This window comes from Mytilus galloprovincialis, chromosome 6 (assembly GCF_965363235.1).
Source record: "Mytilus galloprovincialis chromosome 6, xbMytGall1.hap1.1, whole genome shotgun sequence".
In the NCBI taxonomy this organism is placed as follows: domain Eukaryota; kingdom Metazoa; phylum Mollusca; class Bivalvia; order Mytilida; family Mytilidae; genus Mytilus; species Mytilus galloprovincialis.
In genome coordinates, this window is record NC_134843.1 from 14,669,127 (window position 1) to 14,690,205 (window position 21,079).

The 21,079-nt window shown below is 31.7% G+C and overlaps 1 protein-coding gene across 2 annotated transcripts; it reads right to left on the reverse strand.

The window, feature by feature from the left end:
• Positions 1-7,437: 7,437 nt before the first annotated feature.
• Positions 7,438-17,138, reverse strand: LOC143079014 (uncharacterized). 2 transcript variants are annotated; one of them, XM_076254114.1, is made up of 9 exons: positions 17,071-17,138; positions 16,366-16,458; positions 14,759-14,981; positions 13,633-13,884; positions 12,866-12,966; positions 11,286-11,832; positions 10,560-10,843; positions 9,740-9,935; positions 7,438-9,078 (listed from the first exon to the last, which is right to left on the reverse strand). In XM_076254114.1, exons 3-9 carry the CDS (start codon positions 14,922-14,924, stop codon positions 8,072-8,074), a joined length of 2,553 nt encoding a protein of 850 aa, XP_076110229.1. In that variant the 5' UTR covers positions 14,925-14,981; positions 16,366-16,458; positions 17,071-17,138; the 3' UTR covers positions 7,438-8,071. The 2 variants fall into 2 exon arrangements, with proteins under 2 accessions (XP_076110229.1, XP_076110230.1); XM_076254115.1 differs by lacking the exon at positions 17,071-17,138 and adding an exon at positions 16,848-17,002.
• Positions 17,139-21,079: the final 3,941 nt, after the last annotated feature.

Consider the following 21,079-nt stretch of genomic DNA (forward strand, 5'->3'; position numbering starts at 1 on the left):
CAACCTTAGTTTATTTCATTCGTTTGCTTGAACATTTCAAGTGATTCATTTGATGTTTGGTTTTTATAATTTTTGCTGCACAGACTACTTTTAATGTAAGCAGCTGTTATCCTCTGGTATACTGGTAGACGAAGGTATTTATATTCTTTGCTGCACAGACTACTTTTTATGTAATCAGCTGTTATCCTCTGGTATACTGGTAGACGAAATAGCTGTAAAAATATTATAGTTTGTTTTCCGTTTCACTCATTGTATATATATATGGGTTTCAATGTTTCCTTTTTACAATGTAATATGTCTACCTATCCCTTTGATCAAATGAATTAGAATATTAACGCATTTCTCATCGATGATTTTTTTAAACACGGATATCGATGTTATACTGGAACACATTTGAACTTATTGCGCATCTTATCAAGTTCGTGAGTTTTGTTCCACAGTTGATATTGCATCATCTTCATCGTCGTCAATATTCCACTCATGTACGAGAACATTCGGCGAGCCGTAGTCGTGACTAGTTATTAACGTGTCCAGTTTTTCAGGAACATATTTTACTTCAAATCTTTTGTCATGTGTGAGTGTTATATTGAGAATTTCAGCTACTATTCCGAGGTAGACATCATCAATAAATATTTGTTTCACGTGAGGGAAAGTCTTTGATATTTCTTTTACAACGTCCATAGATAGTAACATAGATCCACCACTAATGTATGGAGGCCAATGTTTGTTAGGGTACTCGTCGGTAGATACGTACCATTTAGATTCTTTCTTTCTACGAACTACAGCATGTTCATACTTAAAACCAATGAACACATTCTCGTCTTCAGATTCAGTTATATTTTCTATAAGATCTAATAGAAGTGGTATATTTACATAGTAGTCATCGTCTACAAACAGAACAAACTTAGCTTGACTGCAGTCAGACACAGCCCAGTTAAATCCCATAATAGTCTTTAGAGTATTGTTTTTATACTCGTCCATGAAGTCCTCTTGAACCATGTCTTCATACAAATCATATTCCATCTTGGTAAATGACGTAATAAGCGGTGAATCCCCTAACAAGAACGCTATTTGTATTGAACTGTTTGTAAAGTTCCCCCAAGTTGCTCGGATAGCCATGCGATGGCCAATTTGAAAAACATTAGATTTTACTAAAATTAACAATCTTGGGTCAACTTGATTACCGGTTGATTTACAAACACGTGATGGTATACGTTTATATCTATATGGATGTGGATTAATAATTTCGTCAAACAATACTCGAGGTTTGACAGTTGCATTACCTAATGTGGTAGTTTCGATCGGAATGGTCGGAATGGTTTTGGTATATTTTGTTCGTGGGAAAGCTGTGATGATTAACGGCGGTACTTCTGTTTCATCTGTTGGTATTGAGATTTCGTTTAATGATGTGACTTCTATTTTCACGTGACGAGAAAGAACCATTAGCATAACACTTGATATACTGACCAGTAAGATAACTGCTGGTAATGTGCGCAGAATTTTGATTATTTGTCTGTTCATATTGTACTCCTCTGTAACATGAATAAAAACTAGCTTCTTTTATGTTCATCCATTCTGAAAAAAAGATAACATATGGCTTTCATAAAAATCATAAAAATAAAGTTAGACATAATATAAATAAAAGACGATGAGGATAAACGTCAATGGGACAGCAACCTGATGACAAAAATAACCAAAAAAGACGAATAGATTGAGACATTCAGTCTTCAACAATGGACAGTTGTCTATACAAAATGTAGAGCTCCAAATCTTTCCAAGTCTATCAAAATGTGTAATGTGTGCGTGAGTGTGTGTGTGAGAAAGAAAGACATATTCATTTTCTGGAATATTTGTGGATGAGCTCTTTCAAAATAGATTTGTATTAAAAGCACATAAAATCGGCGAAAAACGTTCAAAAATGTGCATCAATTATTCAAAATCATCAAATTTACGAATGCCAGTATATTTTTTTCCTAAAATTGGATTTATTGATAATTAGTAAATACCCATTAGATTGGGATAAAATAATCATGACTTAGCGTCACCGAATTTTTCCTTAATCTTGCATGTCGATACTTGAAAATGTAAATGGTACATACAAGAACAAAAATTACACTTTATATTTAAGAAAAAGGTACAATACTGTTACACAGTAACACATAACGCTCGCTAAAACTAAAAACAAGCTCAAAGTACCTTACCTGCCGATTTGAAAAATATATGACAGTTTTGGATGAAGACTTTGTAATTATACAATGTATCTTTTGATAAACATAAACAATAAGTATGATAACGAATTATCTGTTTATATTTGATCATTACGGTTTAAAGACGTGTTTACTTAAGTCAGTGATATTACACTATTTTTGTTTATTTTTGAAATAACAAAATCACTATTAAAGTCAAATTATGTAAATTTAAGTGCAATGACACTACTGCTGTTGTTAATTGATTGATTGATTGATGTTAGTTTCAGTAAGTTTACAGCAAATCCCCAATTGATTTTGTTCTTTTACTTTATCGTTTGATTTTTAAATTTTATCATGTCGCAAATGTACTGAGTGTTTACATCCTTGCACCACGTGTATTTCACGTGGTTATTGACATATGGCATAAGTCAGCTGTTACTGGTCTACATTTGTCATACTGCTAATCTTTTCTTGTCAATACTTCACTTTTCATTCAAGCACATTTAGTTTTTTACTCGATTATAAATATGTTAGGTTTCCAAGCAGATATTTATCCTGAATCTGAAATAAACTCAATTTGGTTGGACTCTGGCAGCACTATACAATAATTGGAGTAGTCCCCTCAAGAGAGCAGATCAGTAACGGTTAAATTATCGCTAGAAGACATACGTTAGATTTCATGTTTGAATTGTTTTACATTGTAATTTCGGGACTATGCGGTATGAACTTTGCTTATTTTTGAAGGCCGTACAGTGACCTATAGTTGTTAACTTGTGTGTCTTTTGGTCTCTTGTGGAGAGTTGCCTCATTGGCAATCATACCACATCTTCTTTTTTCATATAAACAGTACTAAACAAGATTCCAAAGAATCAATACATTCAATATAATATACACTTTTAAGAACAAAATTGCATATAACTTACTGACGATAACATCGAAACATCCTTATTACCATAGCCAATCGGATAATAAGACTGTCAATTTTGTTCAATTAACATTTTGCTTTAAAATATTGCAATAATTTATCAAAATAATCAGGTTAAGGTTTATCATTCTACAGGTTAAGGCCTTTTTTTAAGGATGATTGCTTATTATGTGTTTATCAAAATAAGTAGATGTGGTATGGTTCAGTGCCAATGAGACAACTTTGTACAAGAGCCCACATGACATTTGCCTTAAACAATGAGCAAAACCCATACAGCATAGTCAGCTATAAAAGGCCCTGAAAAGACAGATGTAAAACAATTCAAACGAGAAAACCAAAGGATAATTTATGTTCAAAACAAAGCACGAAAAAACAAATATAATATACAAAAACACATTTGACTTTTTGTCAGATCTTGGAATCCAATAGTTTTATGCATGAGTGCCAATTGAAATTTTGCCCTTCAAACCCCTTTCTTTCTTTATATAATTTATTACATATAATTCTAAATTCCTTTTGTTAAAATCGTTTACAGTATTTGTTATTTTTTCATAGTTTTTGAAACAAAAATGGTTTCAATGTTAATCTACCTAAAAAATCATTTTCTGCCAAATTTTCAAATGAATATAATATTCAATTATAAAAACAAGGAACAGAGTTCTTTTCTACTGTAAAAGTTCCGTTATTTATATATAGTCTTGTTATTGAGAAACGATAATACGAAAAATTCTACAAATTTTATTTTAATGTGTGTGACCTTTAACACAGAATTGTCCAGTACATTTAATGGTAAATTTATAATTTTGAGAGTCACAAACTAACACAAAACGTGCTATACAGTGGTTATCTAAATCGGGCTTATAATATCTGATAATAAATACATATGTTGCCAACTATAGGGTGATTGTAAGGAGTGTGTGAATAGAGGTTACGTGTTGCTTTACAAATTCTTTAATATGTTGCAATACAAACAACTGCCATATTGACAAAGTTCTTAACCGTATAGCAAAGTAAACTCGCTTATCTAATGTATTTCCTGATAAAACGATGGAATGAGGTTCATCTCTTAAAACCAGTCTTTTTAGCCAAACTTTTGAGAAAATGGGTGAGGAATACAAATAATGATTTAACAAGAATCAGGTACATCCTAAAATATCATTTTGGTCTTTTCAAATTTCTTAGATATGTGGTTTTTTTTTTCTCAAGTATTTAAAAGATAAAAGTTGAAATGATATGCATTTTGTTTCTTAAAACTGAGATGAATAACAAATTAACAACATTGACAGCACACAAAAGAATCAAAATATGATAAAACTTTCTTATATCAACACCTACCTATAGTTTTTTTAAGTTCAATTTATTCAGACTGGTCCTCTTCATCTTTAATGAAAGTATGAAAAAAAGTTAAATTGTGGAACTGTGATTTTGTGCACGATAATAGCGCAAAAAAAAGTAAAAATTAACGAAAAATGGAAAAATCATCAAAATTGGGTATTTTCAAAGGGCCGTGGCAAAAAAAGAAGTGCACCACCATATGATTTTTTCTTCAGCAATTCATTGTTTACAGTCTTATAAACCCAAAAATCAGGTTAAGAAAAAAAGTTTAATTCTAGAAATGTTTGGCTCCTCAGAGGTGTACATCCTTAAGTAAGATGAATTCTAGTAATCATTTTTTGGTAAAGGTCAAGCTTGTTGTAGTTTAGAGACCTTTTACAATATTGGGATTAAGATAAATGGTTAGAACAATGATTTGAGGCTGTCAGAAACTAACTGAAATGAAAAATAGATTTAGGATTTTTTTTTTTGGACACGAACTTGTCGATGGAATATATTTAAGTAGCAGTCCATGTAAAAACCAGACAAAAGGTGATATACCAAGGTAGTGGGAATTTTATAAATTTTTCAGAGAATGTTCCTTAGATAACCAAAAAGAAAAAAAAATCAAACAAAAAAGCTGGAAAGCAACGGTTGCTAGGGAATTCCGCTTATTGATATTTGCCTAACAACAGTAACAAATTGCTCAAAATTTCTTCTGAAAATGCTCCAATTTAAAGAAAAGAATTATAAATCTTGCAGAAGATGCAATTATTAGATATATATTTTTTTACAGACGGTATACTTCCCTTAATTAAATTTGAACATCAAATTTGGATTTGTGTAAACATAATCATATATAACTAGGTCGTTTGAGGTAACACTTTAAAGGAATTTTGATAAAAGGTAACAATACCTAAATTTTTCATTTTTTAGATTAAAATTTGAAAAAAAGCCAGACCTGTACATCTGAAACACCTATATATCACGAATAATCAACCTTATCACAGAAATTTTTCATTAATTTTTTTTGGGGATTTTAAAAGGTCAAAGGTCAAAGGTTAAAATAAAAAATGTCCAAAAAACATAAAAATCACACTGAAAGCAGGGTTTTTTTTCCTAAAATTGTTTCAATTTATGGTAGATAAATGCATACATGGTTGCATAATATCAGGACCCTAATGTTCTTACTTTTCTTAATATTATGACCTTGACCTTTTACCTGAAGGTCATTTTTTTTGGATTTTTTAGAGTTTTGAAAGCCTTTTTGACAGATTTGTTTACAACTTTTCAACTATTCTCAATATCATGTGTGTTATAATAAATTGTTTTTGTGAACATGGCTTGCAGCTATATATCACCTTCACCTTTGACTTAAAGGTCAAATTATTTTGTTTTTTTAATATGACACTCTTCCAGCAGAAATATCTTGATTTTGTGCAGGTTTTTGATATTTGCAATCTAACGACTTTCTTATAACTTGTTTTGCACCTCTGCCAACATGACCTTACACAAAAGACTGCACACAAAAGAACATAAATGGAGAATCCCCCCATATAACGTTATAAACTGGCATAACTGATGACCAATTAAGCTGGCACAACCAAAAGTCAAACATGATCTGTGATTTATGGTAAAATTATAAAGCAATGTGTATAAGTTTCATAACAATTGGTTGAGGAAAACTAAGAAGATAACAGTTACCAACTTTTTGATGTACAGACTTATGTTAATATAGATCAACATGGTTAAATTTAATGCCTTGTCACCTAGCGGTACCTATATGGTTGATTTATATGTCTGTGGGAGTTTGTCCCAGCCATCAAACAATATATTCTAAAAGTATTTTTTTCTGTCACCTTTGAGAAACCTTGTTTCTACTGTTATATCTACACAACACACAGCAGATTAATTCCAATATAACCTTTATTTGGAACACCTTATATTCAGCAAAACAGGTATTGATGACTGTGAATTTTAATTAAAAAGTAAAACATAATAGCAGTCATCCAGTTTCAAAACATTTATTTGTGATAAAATAACTACAAATAGATTTTCCACACAGGGCCTATGTACGACTCATTTGGATTAGTTACATATATAAACACAATTTATATACTGCTTATTTAACCCTAATAATTTACCTTTGTTTTATTAAAACAGAATGCAATTTACATCGTGAGTAAGACGACCATTTTCCCTTCCTGAAACCAGCTTTTTTTTATTCTAGTCACTTGATATATGCCTATTGGCATACATTTTAGGTTTTTTAATTCAAATTTAAAACTTACTAGCTTCAAATAATACAGATAATAAGAAAAAATACACACTATACTTGGATTTGGATTGTGGTTTGACACAGATGAATGTGTAACTTCTATTAATAATAAAAGGAATACACATACATTTACATATTGCTATATTAAACTGAAAGTACAGTTAAAATAAAAAATGATTAGAGTTATCTCCCCTTGCATATTTTAAGGAAGTATATGGAAACAAAATAAATAAAGTAACTACATCTATATCAAGTAAGTTAATTATCTCCCTTTAAATATTTCAGATAACGAATATCTTCCTTTATGCACATTCTATGGTCATGTACTTCAACTGTGTAAAGTTTCATTAATATTGCTACAGTCATTTAGGAGGAGTTGTGCTTACAAGACCTAATGCCACATATTGTGATATTTAAACTTAATAATTTCAATTATCTCCCTTGAAAAAAACATCTGATAAGAAATATCCTCCTTCCTCATGTCTTAAGATGTATACAACATCTGTGTGAAGCTTCATCAACATTGATTAATCCATTTAGAAGAAGGTGTGTTTACAAGACTTGTTGCCATTTATTGCTATATTTAACAAAGTCAATTTAATTATCTCCCTTGAAATAATTTCGACGAGAAATATTTTCCTTCATGAACATCCTCAGATTGTGTACTACAATCGTATCAAGTTTTATAAATATTGGTCCATCCATTAGGAAGATGTTGTGCATGTATACGAGACTTATCAGATGTATACACCCCCCCCCCCAAAAAAAAAAAAACGAATTCTGAACAAGAGTGGACACACTGAAATGTCTCGCCTGTTCTAGTGTTCATAATATAATTTATGTTGAAAGTATAAAAAAGCATTGTATACCACAAGCATTAATTAACTGTACTTGAGATGAAGGCGACACAAAAATCACATCATGAGGAAGATGTGTACTAAGTTTCAAATTGATGTGCCTCTAACTTCATCAAAAACCACCTTGACCAAAAACTTAAACTTGATGTGGGATGGAAAATCAAACAAATACACTATTGTAGATAAAAAAATGTTTCATTATAGACTTGTTTTACTTAAAAGCAGGTGTATTTTTTTAAATAAACAAGTTACTATTTTTAAAAGGCAGAGTGCCCATATTCATTGTATTTGGCTTGTCTTTTATTCATGAATTTCTTCTGTGAATTAGGTTAGAGTTTTTTTAAATATAAAAAAAGAAGGTAAATAGTTTTGCTCCATGGATCAGTATTTCAGAAAAAAAACATTAAACTTTGATTTATCATAGCATGTTATCTAACCAAAAGTGATTAACAGCAAAAATATGGCACAAGCAAATTAGGGGCCTAAACTACATGATTAAAAAAGTTTTTCACAATAATTGTTCAACAGCATCAGCCTTGTTTAAAGCAAGAATAACAGCATCAAGATCTTGGTCAATATCTGCAATTGGTGTTTTACATCTCTGCATAACAGCCAATCTGGAGAAATAGGATGCAATCTGTCCAAGTTCTAAATATTCTTTAGGGGTGAACCTTTTGTTTCCATTTTCATCCCTTGCCACTCTCATGTTCCTGACAACAGTTGAAGGATTAGCTTTAATTCCACTTCTTTCACCTTCTTCAAAAATGTTGCTCAAGTAAGATTTTACATTGTCTGAAAATCTTACAACCTTTCTTTCCTTCTTTAAGGCCCATCCCATTATTTGTTCATTGGAGCCTTGCTTTAACCCAGTCTCACATCTGAATTTGATTGTGTCTTCAGTTAGGTTAAAGCATGACTCCTTCCATCTCAATTTAATATCATTAAAGGTGCTTCCTTTATGATCTTGGTGTTCATGGTTGCCTAGCAGACAATGGTTGTTCATGTCACTGTACGATTCAAAATACAGTATACAGCCAATTTCTGGACAACTGATGTTAAATGACTCTGAATCTGTCTGTTTTGGCATAGTTGGTTTTTTTATAATACCATCAGGTTGTGTAGGAATTGTAAAGTTTGCATGGACATCAACATTCAATTCTACATCATTTAAAGTACTATTTATAGAAATCTTCTTCCCATTTCCAATTTCAAATGCCTTCCAGGCTGTTATTGTGTCATCGTTGTTGAATCTGACATTTGAAATCTTTGTAATTGCCTTAATAGGACAGGTGATCTTCTTAACGAGAGAATTAGGATCTACAGCTACATATGCTGCTTGGCAGGATGTTACTCCACCATGTTTGTCAATGGCCATTTTCATATCTGAGGCAGTTAAAACATCACTACCAGATGCAGCTGATCTTCTGATTTTCCCTCTCATATGGGCAATCTTTGCGTCACAATATGATTTACCATTTTGTGGCTCACTATAGTCATACCGTGCAATTGTTATGCCTAAAAAAATAAAAATATACATGTACATTAATTCAACTTAATGACACCAGAGTTGAATTGTGTTGACAAGCCTACAACATAACAGAGAACTTCCACACAAATTTTCAAAGCATAAATATCTCCATATTATGTGTTTATAGTATAGTATGCAGTAGATGATAGTTCAAATTTTGAGACACTTGTATGTAAACAAATAACACTTTTAAAGTCATCAATGAACTAGCTATATATATATTACGGTTATTTCTGGCAATTTGTATATTTCCCTTTGATCCAACTGGCTTATATTTTCAAATATCAATGTACTGACTGTATCACTAAAAATATAGGCAATGCATTGTGTGACATAATAATTTGTGTTACCTGCGATTTCTGTCCCAAAAAGCAAGACTTATGGATATAGTGATCTGGCAGCATATTAGTAATAGGTTAACTTTATTTTGTATGTGCGTACCTTGCAAGGTTCTCATACATGCACAGATAGACAATGGTTATTCTTATAGTGTATAATAGATTACCAATGAAATTATAAATGGTATTTATACCCTGGGATTTTAAGTAAATTATATACTTTAAAACCCAGCTTTTTAAAGTAGATGATTATAGTGTTGTGGAGTTTGTCTATCTGAATTTATGTGCAAAATGACATTATTTCTCTTACCAGTTGTTTCAGTGATCTTAGGTATAGCCAACCAAAGACTGCCACAATGGTAGCATCCTGCATTATCACTTCTCAAGTATACTGTGTTGATTCTGGGAAGCTGAATTTTTATTGTTCTTAAAGTGTGCTCTAACACGGAAGCTACTGCAACCCAATCTTGTTTAACTGCATCCATTGTATGTGTATATGTTCTTTGCTGCAAGTAAAATAAAAGGAATCTAAAAAAATATTTTACTAAAAAGATAATTCTATAAAGAGGCTCCTAAGAGCTTGTAATCTTTCACCGATAGTATTGAATAAAAACTGCCAGTTTATAGCAATATTTTTAAATTTTACTAGGCAACACACATACATATTTTGTGTGAGACAAACAAAGGTGCTTTAATATATCATTTATCTGATATTTTTGACAAATTTAAGCAATAGTTATTGGTGGTGACCATTTTTAATAGGTACTGGGGTCATCAACCTTAAATGTGGTAGTTTATTACATGCATGTATTCATAGGTTTCTCAAAATTTTGTTGAAATTGGCCCCTTCAATAATCTTGATTTTTTTTTTAAACACACAGTTTGTTTATCTCCTCTGAATTGTTTTACATTGGCCATATTGGGACCCTTTTCAGCTTACTTTGCTGAGGTGGCTAAGACTCTGTTAAAGGCTATAGTAGCCTATAATTGCTTACATTAACAACAATTGGTCTTGGATGGAGAATTGTCTATAATTGGCAATCACACCACAAAGGAAAAAAAATGAAATAAAACATAGGTGAGGTCTATGAAGTTCAACTGACTATATGCATTTTGAATAAGGAAATTACCATTAAATTCTGATTTTCATCTATAAAAATACACACTGAAACATGCCAGTTAACTCCTTTTTGGCCAAACCAATCACTCTGTTTCTCACGAAATGCTAAAGGAAGGAATTTCATAGCCCAGTCCATGATTATGAGATATTCTCCATCTTTCAATTCCTCTAATAGTAGGATCCTTGCTAGATCTTGGTTGACACCTCTTACAATATGACTCTTCCATTCAAGAATCTTAGCCTCAGCTACATCTATACTGGCCAGCAGATCATTTCTAACTTCATCTGGTATGTCTGCAAAATAAATAATGTCAACTAGATATAGTATGCCTTTAGTAAAATAGATATGGGCCTGATTAAGACCTCCTCTGGGTGCAGGATTTCTTGCATGTTGAAGACCCATTGGTTGCCTTGAGTTGTTTTGTATGTTTTGGTTGGGTTGTTGTCTCTTTGAAAAAAAATTAAAAAATTCAATTCCTTGCTTTTTATTAACTTTTTCTTTGTTTTCAAGAAAGTGTATTTTCTAAATCAAAGAAAACTTAAAAATCATGATTATAATCGTACTATGTTTTATTATTTGATGACACTAGCAATAATGAAAAACACTAGTATTATTGTTCTCTTTTTATATTGAACAGTAATGTGCACCTAATGCATAAACTGAGAAAAGTTTATCTATTCAAATCAAATTACAAAATAAACAGTGATTTAAATTTGTTAAGGTTGCAATAAATACCTAATTCAGAAAGACGTCTTTTGATGGTGGAGACTGCTTGTGGAAGTAAATTACATCTCTCACATACCATGTCATGCTGATGGTCGACACAGTGCTGTTGTAGATGTTGGTCTGTTGGATCACTCAAAGAATAATTGATACAGTGATCTGGACATTTATCACATTTCCTGAGGTGTGCTTTAAAGTCTGTCTTCAAGTAAATTTTACTGGCATTTAAACTGTCCTTGCAGTCACGCAACTCTACTTGCACTTCCTCATCAACAACATAGTTACCCATTTCCTTGACTGTTGTTAACAATGTCTCATATGATGCACCACCATCAGCGGCACAATTGTCGAGGCCTTTCAGGTTTGTTCGTCTTGAAGATGGACATGCATTTAGAATTTTGAATAAAGTGGATCTTGATAAAGGCAGGAATTCAGTTTCTGTACAAAATTTTGTATACACGTTTATAAGAGTGGCATGACATGCAGTTCTCACTACTTCAGGTATTGTTACTGTATTTCCATTGTCCAACTTCATTTCCTTTACACCAAAGGATGAGACCTAGAAATCAAAAAAGGTTTAAGCTATTATTAGATAATTCAAGAACCTTAAAGAGAAAACTCGCATTACCATGCCCAAATAATTGTCACTAGTCAAACAAATCTTATCAGATTCAATAGTTGGAAGACTCATAACTCATACAAAAAGTTAGTTGATCAAAATCTGTGTGTGTATACAAATCTTAACAAAAAGTCCTAATCATCTATAAAGTTTCATGATATTCTGTTTTATGGTTTCAGAGAAGTTTCACTGACCAACAGTTGCAGTTGCAGCTGAATATTATGAGCCCATTTTCTCATAGAAAAAAAACATTTAAATATCTAAAGTATCTTAATCAAAGTTTGATTAACAAAATCATAGTGTAAGAGCACTATTTTCACAAAATTATACCCCTGCATCTTGCAAAGTTCATGTTATTGTATTGGAAACCCCAAAAATCAATTTAAACAAAAACAAAAAAGGAGGTGCACAATGGCATTATATCATAAAGAATCTGAGAAAGTTTCATTTCTTTCAGATAAGTGGTTAATAAGGAGTTGCAGATACAAAGTATCTGGGACGAATGGACAGACGAATGAACGGACGAACAAACAGATTGATGGACTTCCCTATCACTATATACCCCCGCTTTTTAGGGTATATTTAAACACAAATGGACACATACCTGTGTGGATAATATCTGGCATTCTAAGAGTTGCATAGAACTCACTAAAATGATATCCCAACTACCCATAAACTTCAATAAACTAAATTAGTTTCAATTATCTCTCTTGAAATATTTTTGACCAGGTTTTTTCCCTTTATGCACATTCTCGGATTATGTACTGCAAGTGTGTAAAGTTTCATCAATATTGATCAAGCTGTTAATAAGAAGTTGCACTTACGAGACCTGTTACTACATATTGCAATATTAAACTCAATAGTTCAATTATCTCCCTTGAAATAATTGGACCAAGACTAATTTCCCTCATGCATATTCTCAGGTTGTGTACGGTAAGAATATTCAGTTTCATCAATATCAATATTTTTTTACCTGGTGAAATGATGGACTGAAGAAAAAATCTAAGGCATGGTCTAACTTGTCTTTATCCATCCTATGTCGAAAGACTGGGAGCTGTTTAGGTATTATAGCACCTGAATAAAAGCAAATATTTTTATAAATCACTAGTGGAAAGACTTAAGATTTTATTTTCATAACATTTTAGTTTGCATATTACTGTTTCCTTACATTCCATAAGGCAAAGAAACAAATCTGGTAGTTAACACATTCAAAACAATTTATTCTGCTAAAAGGTATTCATATGCTTACTTGGCACATTTTGCAATTTCTTTTTTTTTTATGATAATAACATTTGTATCAATGAATCAATAAACAAAGAATGATGATAATAATCAAAAGGAGTAAGTACTTGGACTAAATATGATTAAAATCATTCTCTGAATGTGACTTTGACCTAAATGATATGACCTTTGGGGTCAAATTCTGGAATAAAACAATGCAGTAATGCCTAGAAACAATTGTTATTATAGTTTTCTTACTGTGACCTTAACTCTCAACATCTGACCTTTGATCAAGATACAGTTTTTGAGTTATGGGAAAAAGCTGTGTCTGACTGAAATTAACTTAGCTGTTGTTGTTTTTAACTGTGACCATAATCTTTAAGAAATGCTCTATAATAGAGTAAGTAAATCTTTTTGTGCAAAAAATATTATTCTATTTTTTATTAATGAATTGAAAATCTCAATAATTTTTCAACTTCAAGTTATGGTAAATATATAATATGTGGATATTAAAATTACCATGGCCATTAGTTTTAGCATGTTTCCTGGCTTCATTTATTGCATACACTGTCAGCCCAGGTATAAGCTGTTGAAGATCTTTCTTAGTATGTGACAAGGCAATCAATGACAAAAGTTGCTGTTTTGTGTTTCTGTCTGTACTCTCCTGATGAATCTTTACAATGATCTCTTGAAGTTCAGATGAGTTGGCAGATTCTGGGTCTTTATCTTGAATCATCTTAAAAAGTGCCTGACTTTGACCTGGAGCTATACCTGAAGAGAAACCAATTCAGTTAGTGATTTTTATGTTATGAATATTATTATACAATTATGACCCTCAGCATGCTCAGGCAAAGTAAATATTCCAAATGTTTAACCCTTCAAAGTTTTTTTACTGAGGGCACAGTAAAAATGAAATGACTGTATAACGACCTATAGTTTTTAATTTCTGTGTCATATTGTCTCTTGTGAAGAGTCGTGTCATTGGCAATTACACCACATCTTCTTTTTTATATTTTAAGGTTACAATTTTGGATATTCACCACTTATTAGGGGCACAATTATACAGAACAACAGTCTCCTTATTAATTTTTTATGTACATCTGGCAATTGGATTGTATCTTTTGAATTATTTTACACTGGTCATTCTGGGTCCTTTTATATTTTACCTTGCAATGTGAGTCAATGCTCCAGGTTGAAGGCCAATACTGTGATCTATAATTGATCATATATGACATTTGGTATTGGATGGCAATATATCTCATTGGTAATTTTACCACATATTCTTATTTTTAAATTTATAGATTAATTTAATAGTCTACAGTTTTCAAACTATAGTACTGTTAATGGCTTGCCATTTTTGCTAAAATGGTCATTTACTCAGGGAGATAACTCATTCTCAAAAGTTTTTTGAACAGTGAATGACTGTAAATTGTTATTGTCCTTCCTTGCAATTGCATTTAAAAGAAAATTTAATAAGTTATATCATGTCATGTGTTTATGTATAATTTGTTTATAATATATAAGTAAAATATAATATATGAGAATGGCTGTCATATCAAGTTAAAAAGGGACATAACTCTATATTATTTTTATCAGTGAGAGTCAGCTTCATAATAATTTATTTAATAAAAATAAATGAGCTTACCATTAAGGACAGTGTCAATGGCTGAAACTACTTTACGTTTCACAGTTCTTTTCGTGGAAGGTTTTAGGCTATTTATATCACTTCTCACTTGAAATTTGACAGGACTTGAATGGCCTCTACTTATGATGTCAATTCCTTTATTTAGGTCAGATAAAGATGTTTCCATATTTTCCTGACTCCAAGAAGAAATTTGTGACAAACTTTGTGACTGTGAGTCTAGGAACTGAAAGTAAAAGAATGTTCAAGTTTTAATCTATACACATTTAGAAAGTATTAATCAATTCATATATTGTCATCACCATCTGTTCATTTTAAGGAGTAGCAGAACTGGTGCCACTAGTGGAGCAGTAACTGCTTACTCTTCATGAGCATTCTAGCCCACTACAGTTTTTGGGTGGGTTTGTTTTGCTCATTTTCAGCTTTTATTGTTTGTTCCTGTTTTAAATTATTTTAAAGTATTTTTCCATTCTATATTAAAATTCTTAACATAACTAAACAGAAGACTTGATCCCACTAACATGTTTAACCCTGCCACATTATATATGTATGTGCCTGTCCCAAGTCAGGAGACTGTAATTCAGTGGTTGTTGTTTGTTGCTGTGTTATATATTTATTTTTTGTTCATTTATTATAGGATTAAACGCCTTTTTAAAGGAATTTTTTGGTGTATAAAGGGGACCAATTCACTTACTAATAAAGTCCGAAGACTTTATGATATGTTTGTGAGTGACTTGGTCCAGTTTATACACCAATAAATTCCTTTTTAAAGCCATTTAATCCTTAAAATTCTTTAACAACACGGATAAGTGAAAATAAGTATTTTTTTAACGTCGAGCCTGACAGTGTTATTTTAGCCGCCATTGGTTACAAAAAAAGTAGTTCTGTCAATGTCGTCTATCGAAAAAATAAACAACTTCAAGAGTGACGACCGGAAGTCTTCTCGACCAATCATATGAACGTATTCCCTAATATGCAAATAATATCAGAATTATTTGTACATTAATTTGGCCGTTAGTTTTCTCGTTTGAATTGTTTTACATTTGTCATTTTGAACTAGCTACCAGTAAGTGTGAGTACTCTCACATCTGTACTAATGGTCTTTTTGTTGTTGGGATGTATAAGTGCCAAGCTATGTTCACTCTGTTTTTGTTAGATGTATTTCTATTTGTATATATCTGATGAGTTAAGCCTTTTCAACTGATTTTTATAGTTCAATCCTATGTTGTTCTGTTACACCACTGTCCAAGTTTAGGGGAGGATGGGATCCCGCTAGCATGTTTACCAACCCCCCCCCCCTTCCCCATCCTACCCCAAATTATGTATGTATGTGCCTGTCCCAAGTCAGGAGCCTGTAATTCAGTGGTTGTTGTTTGTTGCTGTGTTACATATTTGTTTTTTGTTCATTTATATGTACATAATTAGGCTGTTAGTTTTCTTGTTTGAATTGTTAACATTTGTCATTTAGGGGCCTTTTATAGCTGACGTATGTCATATGGGCTTTGCTGATTGGTGACCTATAGTTGTTATTTCCTGTATCATTTGGTCTTTTCCGAAGAGTTATCTCATTAATTACACCACATCTTCTTTTTTATTTCAGCTAAACATACCGATTCATCATCAGATAGGGACTCGGCTGTCTTGCATGTGTGCGTTTCAATACTCGTGTCTTCCAGTTTTATTCTCTTTCTGTTTTGAATAGTCTAAAACATATAAAAATATCAATCTGATATTATGAGTTAAAATAATGTAACCAATATTACAGCAATAATAACTAAAAAGCTGTTGCACATGTTTTTTGTGTTCAATACCCAATGTGTTGGTGTTGTTAATTTTTTAAATGCAAAAATAAAAACTCTTCTCAATTTTGTCTACCATGTCCACAGTTAAATTTTTCATTTCCTACTTATATAATTGCTAACTTCAGATAATGCCAGTATGTGCATGAAAGAAAACATTTATTTCAGGTATCATTATAACTCACAAACATGTACATGTCACATAATAATTTTTACAAACAAACTTCTGTTGATTCTAACAACTAAAGGAAACAAGTTGGCAGGAAACTTCTCAAATCAAACCAAATATTTACAGAACAGCTGGATCCATTATTCTTAATATGAAAAACTGTTTCCTAATGTTGCAAAACATTTATGGACGTCATACAATATGTTTCAACAATCTATTTGTTTCTAAATATAACTTAGGAAGATAAGCAAACTAAATAAGAGTCAGATCAATTTCGGAAAAAAAATGTCTTAATTTCGGAAAAGATTACGGAACATAAATTATAAATAGTTAGTTATACTACTTACATTTACAGTTTTACTTTGTTCAGGGTCAAACTCTTCTTTAGCAGATGATGCACTAGTTGAAACCTGTTCGAAGCCTCCAAATGGTTGTTCTTTGTGCTATAAGATTAAAACATAAAACAGTGTTTATGCAAATACTGTTTGTAAATAGGTACTACAAACAAATTTCTGATATATAAATATATCACTGTAAATTCAGAAGTTATTGTTTTGGATTTATTATTGTGATTTCATTATTTTACACCAAAATGAGAGAAAAGAAATCATGCTCTATTATTCATATATAAAAATCCAATATGTGAGTTTGAATTATTCTGATTACAACTGTATCATATTTCTCGCACTAATAAACATTGCAAGTATTTCCACACTTACAGAAGTTACAGTACTTTGTTCATTCAATAAATTAAACTCTGAACACTAAAAAAAGCAATGCATAGGTGTGCTGGGTGAGACCATTTTTTACCACTTAATTTTTGTACAAATAATTGAAATTTCATAACATATATATATATATTGAAGACCTGTTGGTGACCTTCAGCTGTTGTTTTTTTTATTTGGTCGGGTTGTTGTCTCTTTGACACATTCCCCATTTCCATTCTCAATTTTATATGCTAAATATATACATATATGATTATGCGTACATAAAATTTTCATAAAAGATTAAAGTTCTCATCTTATGCATATATAAAAGTTATTTCTAGTTTTTGGAGACCTTCCAGAAAAACTTTCATGTACATCATTATCTTCAAACGACATTGAGTCAAGGTTTGGAATACCTCCTCTACATGTCCGACATATTCCTAAATGAAAAAAAAAATCAAATGCAATTGTAAATTTTAGATTAATATTAATGTGTGTAGGTCTTTTCAATATATGTTAAAATCCCAGAGGTAGGGGGCATTTGTTGAAAAATTTGGTTGATTATATTGGGAAGCATTGAAACATGACTGGAGCCGGGCCCCCTCTTTTGTAGTCATTTGGACCCCCTTATAAAAATTATGGTTCAACCACTTATTACCCCTATCAACATCAAGAGGTAATCGTAGCTTTAGGCTGACATTAAGGATGATACATGTAACTGACCCACCCACCATTCAAAAGGCATATTCAATATACATGTAGTATAATCTTTCGAAATGGCAATATTTTTGTTATAAATAGGGGGTGCAAATTTCTGAAAAATTTCAATAATAACAAACATAATTCTAAATTGAACATCTTTAAACCTGAGAAACACCATCTGAATATCTTTTTATTATCAAAATCCCCAGTATGATTTTTTACATGAATTTTCCCAGAAGTGAAAAAAAGCAAATTCTACTTTTTCTTTTATTTTTTCTTGATTGATTATAAAAATGTGAACAAATTGATTATATAATAATTATAGAAAAAGTTTGAACAGGTACAACAGGGGGTTATATTGTATATAAAGTTCTTACCTGAACCAACTGGCACAAGTTGTCCTGTTGAGATCAACAGATGTCGGCTGACAATTGGGGTGACACCTCTGTCTGGCTTGGTTTTCCCTTTATGGTTGGGATGACTGCATGCAACACTCCTTCTCCATCTTATTCCAAGTGTGGCCCGATGGTGTGGACATATTGTATAATCACAAAACAAAGTGAAAATACCAAGACGGAAAAAAATTAAATGGCCTTCTGATCATGCTGATGGAATGCAGGTTTTTGAGAGTTGTAGTGATTGTAAATGGCTGTTAATATTAATGTTGCAGCTGCTTATTGTAATAAGATTATGTTCTGATGGAAAATAGTTGGAAAAACCACATCTACTGTTAGAAAAAATTGAAATGCTGCAGTTTCTTTCTGTCCATGGAGCGTCTGCCATTGTTTACATTTCCCTCCAATGTAGTATACCTATTTTCTTTTGCTGAAGATTTCCGTCAGGGGAGATAATAACATGGCAATTTTAAATTTTTTTTCAAACGGTTTTTTATTATCAATTCAAAAAATCCCAAGATTTTTTTTGTTTTATTTGATAGATATAACAATTGTCTTTCTATCTATATATAACTTATCATATATTTTTTCTAGCCTTAAGAAAAAATTAATGAAAAATATGTGTAATTTTACATAGGACAAATAGGCAAAAATCCTGAAAATGAAACCTCTAGTAAAAAGCAGCAGTTTGAATGATGAATATAAAAATTGTGAATGATGCATTATTTTGACCTTTTTGAAGTATTTATTGCAGTTTTGGGTCATTTGATAAGATAAGGTATATCACATTTTAGTTAATTTGTCAGGTTCTTACATGGACTGCTACTTAACTAGTATAACAGGAAATAGCTCCACAAGTTCAAATTCAGGAGTTAATATATCAGTTGTTTTCTTTGATTGCTCTCTGTCATAATTATTTTTTCGTTTTATATTGGTTTGTCATAAATCAGGCTATTTGTATCATATTTTGTCACTTGGAGGTTTTTCACAGCTGACCTTACGGTATGAATTTAACTCATTTTGCATGGTGGCAAATAGGGGCTTACATTCACGTTAGTTAATCTTTATTGGATATTTATCTCATTGGCATTTATAACAGACACCCTAAATTTTTTTAATACACTTATATTTTAAAGTGTCTGTAAATTTTGTGGTTTTGATCGTGAAATATGCACGGAACATGGACAAACAAACAAAATATCTATTTGCATTACATTTGACAAATTTCCGCCTTCCTGTTTTCTGAGATTTCATGATTAAAAAATTTAAGTGTTTTATTTAAAATAATTGTTCACTACAGCCCACGTGGACTTTGTCATTTCCACGCGCCCACGGTGGGCGTGTGAATTGGGTGGACATTTCGGTCCACGCCCGCCCACGTGTCCACTTGTCCACGGTATGTCGTGTGCATTGGGTGGACATCTGTGGTCCACGCCCACCGACCGGTCCACGGTATAGCGTGGAATCCACGCCCACTGCTGTCCACGGGAGATCGGGTGGGCGGGGTCGATCCATGAACGTTATATATCGGTACAGTGATTGCCATATGTTTATTGATTTGTAAATGTATTGATATGCACTTGTAACACTTTGTACATGGAGTAATTTATCCTATAATAAAACATTGTGAAATTTTTGCATTGTTTTGTACGTGAATTAGGAAGCCGTAGCTTAATGTTTTGTTCAGAGTTCAGTTTGTATTGATTTGACACCAATGAGTAAACTTAAAATGAAATTATGTGAATTTGCCATTTTAAAATTGTTGTCGTAAATACTGATTGCCGTGTAGATACAACAAACCAAGATGCCACCTGAATTATATAACATGTGCTCTTAGAAGGCAGTTATTGCCACGTGCTTACAAGTCATCAGCTGTTCATTATTTTGTTTAATCTTAAATATATGTCCCATTTGTCACTTACAACTGATTCAACCCGAACATATTTGAATAAAAAAAGTCATGGAAAACCCATGTTAATTACCGAAAAACATATTGCTTATTATATAAACATTATGCCGTGAAATTTCTTTTTTTTGACCTCATTTCGTTATTTCCAGAAGGACAAATAAAAATACTATGAACTTTAAAGAATACAAAAATGAAAGAAAAGATCACTGACGGATGCTTATATATGTACCAGTGTTAAAATCAAATTCTTGTTAAAACATCGGTTGTTAATTATCTTCATTATCTTTACTCATGAAATTGACAGGTAATAAATCACACAAGATATTAGCGTTGTTTGTACATGTATTCATTGAGCTGTGATTCGATCATCAGATATAGTAATAAAAGATTTTGTGATTTGAATTGCGATGTTAGAATTCAGTTAGATTGTCTATTGCATAAGTTAGCCGCTTTTCAATGAATTTAGTTGAAGCAACACTTAATATTGGTATAATTGATTGACTGAAGCTTTTTAACGTCCAGTAGCAAATATTTCATACAGGTACAAGTTTAATTTACAACTTTATATCAAAATAACCTGACAGATTAAAATGCAAACTTTATAGATGTGTTCACAAGAAATATACAACATGTAAAGTTAATA